Below are 6,988 nucleotides of genomic sequence, written 5' to 3'. Positions count from 1 at the left end.
CTGCTCAGCAATAGCCAACACTAGTGTGTTATCAACACTGTTTTTTTTGTCACAAATCCAAAGTACAGTACCATATGGGCCTGCTATGAAGAAAGTTAACTCCATCCCAGACAGACCATGTACAGGGGGGTTAAGTCCATCTCAGGACTAACCCCTCACAGTTTATTTCTTTAGCACAATAAATTGCTTTCTGTTCATCTCCCATTTAATTACAACACCTGTGCATCTCTATCACATCCCTGAGAGTCTTACAGCAGTGGTTTACATATTACTCTGCTAATACTTCCTCTACATCCAGTTTTAATTGTATGGGAGCAATCCTTCTCAGTTTCCCCCTTCTAGTTACTAGTACCATGAGATCAGCTGCTGGATCAACCAAACCCAATCATCAAGGGCATTTTAGAACTCATTATGAAGGTTACAAAAAAAAAATAAAAATTAAGTACTTAAATAATGATTGAAACTTAATGAAGACTCTACGACTCTAGCTTCACTAATGATCTCAACTGTGCCCTAAACTATCACCCATCCATGCAGACAAGTTCAGCTATAAGATCTTCTTATTCCACTTTTTAAATTAAGACACACCATACTAATATAATGGCTGAAATACTGATACTCTAATGAGTTTGACCTCTGACAGACTATGAGAATCACAACTTACTACAGGCTCATTTTCTCTGCTTCTCAGGTAAACTGTTTTCCACAGAGCAGAGACCTAGTGCACTCACAGAAGCAGAAGCACAGTAAACAGGATTCTTTTCAACTCAAACATAAGCATAATGATATAGCATAATGGGTAAACATAAGAATTATTGTGCCCAGGAAGAACAGTATTACATTGGTAATAACAGACCACATGCCTTATGTTAACTGTGCAAGATCATACAGTTAGGCTTGTTATCAACTTGGGATGACAACTAGCTGTGTGAACTAGAGCTTGGCATTAGGTGTCTACTACTAGGAAAGCAGTCCCTGCCCCTGCTGCCCTCCCCCCCCCCCCCCCCCCCCAGCACTGTGCAGTATGTAGCCTTTGGCCTCTCTCCCTGGACTAAGAACTCTCTGTCTAGAAACTCAAACATCCCACAAAAGTACAAGATCTGAAATTGAGGTGGGGGTGGGTGGTAAGACAGACAAGTTGCCTACTTCTGTTCCAGCTTCCCTTGTCAGAGCTCTGGAGCCTGATCACCTCATGACTAAGATCACTGAAGATTAACTACATGCTATCAGCTTCATGGTACTGCATACTCACAACTGAATTGTATGTACGATATGATTGTTAAGAACTGCCTGCTTTGAATATGTAGTAGTAAGTTAGACATTACCACAAAATGTGTTGTTAATGTACATCAACCTAATCAAATTTTGTTTTAAATTGACTTATCAGTCTTCTAAACACTCACATTATTGATCTGTGATGAGATCATTAACAGTACACATAAACACATACATATGCTGACTCAGACATAACACAAAAATAAACAAGTTACTCAATTTCAAGACCAATGCTGTTTGCATCCTGCTTCATCAGAGCAGCATGGGTTTATCTGCAGTCATCTGCTTTGACATGCCCTCACAAAACCTGGCTCCCATCTGTCTTGTGGAGCAGTAACAAGAGTGCTCAAAACACAGACAGCATGACACAAAACCTATTTGTTTCCTTTTGGTTTTAAGTACATTTCAGATTGCAAGTTCACACTCTAGTCATGAATGATCATCTCTTGGTGATAGTAAACTGTTATTTCTCGTGGTTGTTCCTGTTCATACAGTTATATGCTTCATCTGTTACAGGACAGAAATCTTGCCCCATCTTACATTGCTCAGCTCAAGCTAGTATTGCCATGCTCATTTGTAGTAACAAGTCCCATCTTAAGAGTCAAGCTCCCTAAAAATACAACACATCTGATACTCCTTCCCCCCCTCCCATGTAACATTTATGCCTCATTCTAATACTCAAGCACGGTACATACCTCATTTATGTAAAGCAGCTTAAAAGAAGTTACACCTTTCATCAGCAAAAATACAGCCTGAGACAATCTCTTCTGGATAAAGAGATCTTCTCTCCACTGATGAGGGGAGAAAGTATCAACTCACAGAAAAACTCTTAACCAGTGGTCCCCAATACCATTGGAATCAGGTGCAGATTAACCACTTCTTGAGATATCAGCTACAACTGACGTGTTTCTCTAAAAAGCCATTTGCAGCACCTAAAAGGACTAGGACGCTAAACTCACGCTCAGCTTCAATACAAGGGAGCCAGGGAGGGCGAGGAGATACAGGCTGCCGCTGCGCGCGCGCGCGCCCCCCCCCCCACAGTCACATACCCACCTCCAGGAAGGATTCTAATGAGTCTCTCCTCTTCTGGTGGATGGAAGGAGTTCAGAGTCCACAGGCACCTAGGCCTTAGAAAAATACTTGCAGCGCACACACAAAAAACGTTTTCCTTGCACCCAGATGGGGCACCGAGAGGGCAGGAACTCAGGGGAAACACCTGCATTCTCTTGCCCGGTCCAAGAAAATAAAGCAGGGAATTTCTTCCCCCTCACACCCCACTGTCTGCTCTGTCACTCAAATGCGATAAGCTGAAGGAGTCTCCCTCGGTTTGGGTGGGGAAAAAAAAAAAAAAAAAAAAAAAGGAAAAGCACAAAGGGACCTCTTTAGTACCTGCTCACTACTGCGGGGGGTAGGGAGGAAAAGTACAGAAAGAAACCAGAGTTGGGCCCAGAACCTTTTGTCATGCCGGGCAGCTTGTCTTCCCTCCTTGCCCCTCACCACCTCCTAGGCTCATCGAAAGGAGATAAAACAAAAGCCAGAGATCCTAGTATGCGGGGGGACGAGGAGGTTTACATCCAGTCGCAGAGAGCAGAACATAATAAAGGGAAAATAACATAAAAGAGAAGCTCCCCTCCACCCCTACCCACCAGGTCTCCACCTCACCTGCTTGCCGCGGTAGAAGAGGCGCTGGCGGTCGGGGCTCACGCAGAAGGTCTTCTGGATCTTCTCCCGCAAACATTCAATCTTGGTGAGACGGCTCAGATCATCAATAGTATGGGTCTCAGTGCCGTCTATGGTACGAACTTGGATCCACATGGTGTGTGTCTTCTGCTAGCTCAGCCACCCACGGCGAAAGGGAGATCTTGTTCTCCGAATGCGTGATAACAGAAGACAGAACAGGCGTTTCCCTCGCTTCTTTGTTCAGCTCAGTGGAAGCAGGTTTTTTGAATCCCGTCGAACGGGCACAACCCTCCCCACCCACAGGCCTCACTCAGAAGGACATGGAGAGGTAAAGGAGACCTGACTCAATCCTCATCTACTCCCCAAGCGTACCCCGTAATCACACAAACAGAACCGTAATCTCTCCAAGTCAGCACACCACCAGGCAAAGTTTGGTGGGAATCGCCACGGGCAGGCCTAACGAAAACCAACAATCCTCAGAGAGTATTTACTAGCCGCTACCACTCTCGTACAGAGGTCACGGCGCCAACAATAATCTCGCGAGAGCCCTCAGCCGTAAAGAGACGCCATTGGGAAGTAGGGGGAGGATAGAATCATCACTTCTTCCGCATTCGGCTTTACCACAAAGCCACGCCCAGCCCAGCCCCGCCCCGCCCCGCCTCGCCTCGCCTCGCCTCGCCTCACCCTTTGAACATTCTCTGGCCGGTATTTTTTTTACTCCTGCTCGGTAGTTGTATCAAGGACTTGGGGGGGGGGGGATGATAGTTTAGTGCGCGCGTAGAGAAGCGGCCATTATCGTTCCTATGGGAGCCAAGCGGGAGCGTCTTCTCATTCCCTCACAGGGCAACGCGTCTCTGGTCTCAGGCCTGCAAATTATACCAATGACATGGGAAGTGACTCTGTGCTTCTACCTTTGTCTTTCAGATACACACAAGAGTCAGGACCCAGCATGTCAGGTGTCACAGTGATGCAAAACCATGGACCTGACATGGCATAAATAAAAAGCAATTAAACCTGCTTTGCACCCACTGATGAAATCTAAGCCCCAATGTTTCCCAGTACAAAAGTGCCATCAAAACCTCAATTCAGCCAGATTTAGCCCTGTCCAATAAATCCAGAACAGATCTGTCTGTTCTTATCATATTAGAAAAGTGCAGGTGTGGGCCAGGACAAAAACATCAAGCCTCCTTTTTTAACACAGATCAGCTGTGTGGGTTTTATTTGCTACATTTTTGCTCAAGACTCTGAGTAACACTGAAAAAGTGTCTGGGCTTTTCATGTACTATGGTAAAATGGTACTGTAAAAACATATCTGATGCAGTACCCAGTGAGATTCAGCTTATGGATATAGGTCTCTGTGATGCTATTATACCTGGGAGCATCAAAGTCTGCATTTTTGGGCAGCTTTGTTGCCTGAGTAGTAAAACTTTAGAGACTTGAGATAACAAACTGACAGATTCCAGGTGACAGAGATGTGGTTTTGTGACTTTTTTGTGTCAGAATGATATCAAAGATCCCTGTATATTAATTTCAGCTCTGACATAATTCCCATTGTGGCCTTGGTTGAGCTAGTTACTTTTAAAGCCTGACTTATGAGTATGAAGCACTTGCAAAGGCAGCTGAAATAAATGAGTTGCTTAATCCTCCTGGAAATCTGTTCCTTGCCTTTTTATCTCCATTGTTCCATCTCTGTTGTTGAGATAACACACACCTTCCTGTAACTATACCTACTACGGCATGACACCAGAGTGTCAAAGAGACACAAGTTCAGAGTTTGGTTTATGGCTTGGAGGTGGTGTTATAAGCTCCAATTCAAGTATAGTAGTACACATGATCTAGTCAAATCTTTGTGTGCCAGCCTTCTTGGCTTCCCTGAAACATTCAAAGATAATTAATGCAGAGGAATACAGTAGGAATGTGGGTTAATAGTCATAACTAAAAAGACATAAATCAAGCTGTCTGCAACTTTGCCCTAGTTCCACTCTACCACCACCTTAAAGGGGACAGAGTCCCAATATAATCCCTTTGCAGTGTCTTCTGCTTTGCAGATCACAATCTTTCTCTTGAAGCTACTGCTGACAACAGAATGTGTCTCTTTTCTGGAGTGGGGAGAAAAAAAGTTCTGGAGGGACTCTGAAATGGGGTCAGTTTTAATGGGTTAGAGGAAATAGAATCAATATTTTGTGGAAGCCTATGTAGAAAGCACAAAAACAGCTTTCTGAAATAGGAAACATCTTTTGCTAGAGAGACCGAGACTGAAAGAGGATCAACCTGCTACAAAACCATATCTGGTAATCCATTACCTGGGGGGTTGTAAAGAAACAGAGATCAGGTTGCTGGCACAGGCGTTACTGATTAGAAAGATCACATTGTTATGGATTGATTGTAGGTGGCTTGTTTTGTAACATACAAAGTGGAATTAGAGACTGGAATATAAAGGGAAAGAAAGAATGTAAGAAGTATTTGACTGGTAGTCTGTGAGAGGATGTGAAAAAGGGAGGCTATTGGGGAGGTTAGAGGAAAAGTGAACTAGTTATTTAGCAGGAGATGATGTCCTGATTGTGTGTACTAGTGAGAAAATTATGTACTGATAAAAGAGAAATTAATTGAGCAGCACAGTATGCATTATGTACTGGAATGGCGGTAGTGGAGACTAATTTCTCAGCAGAGAAATTACAGGATGAGCTATCTGATGTATTAAGCAATAATGCAGTTAGGTGGCAAGCAAAGATAAGGTTTGAGACAGTAGAAATGATTAATAGAGTTGTTTTCTTGCAAGAAAATCCTATAATAGCTTGAACGGTTAAGGGGGGGACCCTCTTCTGTGGATGGGGTCTGCATGGCGTGCTGTGCATGGGTCAGAGTCCTGTTTGATGCTACACAGACAGAAAATGGATTGGGTTATCTGGCTCTTACAACAGGCAGTGTGTGAGAAAGGCATTACACACTTCAGCTTACATTTTCTTCTTAAGCACTGGCCAGTTTTACTGTTGGTTCCTAATATGATATTGCTTTAACTATATTATAATGAATATATGTATGTATGGCTGTGCATTTGCATATACCACATCTTTAGAATCTTTAGAAACATCAGTATCTTCTGTATCTGTATCATAACACTAGATTTCTATTCACAAACTTTCATTTCTGTTTATAAATTAGCAATACTGATGCTTTCTGTTTTCAGCATTTTATTTCTTCTCATGATAGAAACACTTCAAAAGAAAAAAACTCACACTTCAATACCTTAGTTTCCAGTATACTTGTCATAATTTTTATTCTATTAAATTTTGAATAATATTTATTTAGTTCATAAATATATAAAACCCCTCTAATGTATTAGCTAAAGGATATATGCATTTTTATTCCTTGTCATGGTTTAGTTAAGAAGTAAAATTACTGAACAGAAAGTTGGTTCTGTTCTACCTCAAACCAGGACATTCCTTAAAAAAGTTCAGTTGCTATAAGAAAATAAAGTTTTGATAGGCAAGTAACAATCATAGAGTTTTCAACTTTTCCCCACATTTAATTTTTAAAGAAAAAAAATATTTGTTTTCTTTTCCCCCCTACTTCCACATTTCTGGAAAAGGTATATCTAGACTAAGTTCAGTCATCATTATTTGCATTTTCTCTGTCTAACATATATCTGTTTCAGTGACACTAGTTGTGGTATAATTTTTTGTTAGAGATCAGTGTAGCCTATCTGAGGTAGGCGAAGACCTCCGTAATAAATTAAAAAACTGTAATTTTCTCTCTTTTTATTTACTTCTTAACTTTGTTTTCCCTCTTTTTATAGGCAAAGAATGTAGACATCTCATTAACTCAAATGGAAATGAACAAGATTATCTCTTTTTCAAGTATGTAACATACCTCCTGTAAGCTGAAAATATTTTTTATTATATTGCTATCAACATTTCATAAAGGTGCAATAAAATGTTATCTCTAGTGACTGATAAACAGAAAGCATAGGAGTATATTCAACAAGTGTTCTGTAATATTCGTTATGTAAACGTAGATGCGGTTTTGATATAAA

General features: G+C 41.5%; 1 protein-coding gene across 2 annotated transcripts in view; it reads right to left on the bottom strand.

The window, feature by feature from the left end:
- Positions 1–3,482, bottom strand: part of LOC141735507 (E3 ubiquitin-protein ligase UHRF2-like) — a 143,691-nt gene extending 140,209 nt beyond the window's left edge. For both annotated transcript variants that reach the window (XM_074568404.1, XM_074568405.1), the window contains exon 1: positions 2,938–3,482. In XM_074568404.1, the coding sequence (XP_074424505.1) occupies positions 2,938–3,090 (153 nt within the window). In that variant the 5' untranslated portion in view covers positions 3,091–3,482. The remainder of the gene's footprint in view (positions 1–2,937) is intronic.
- Positions 3,483–6,988: the final 3,506 nt, after the last annotated feature.

This window comes from Larus michahellis, chromosome W (assembly GCF_964199755.1).
Source record: "Larus michahellis chromosome W, bLarMic1.1, whole genome shotgun sequence".
Lineage (NCBI taxonomy): Eukaryota > Metazoa > Chordata > Aves > Charadriiformes > Laridae > Larus > Larus michahellis.
The sequence above is the reverse complement of the archived record's forward strand: the minus strand, read 5'-3'. Positions and strand labels throughout refer to the sequence as shown.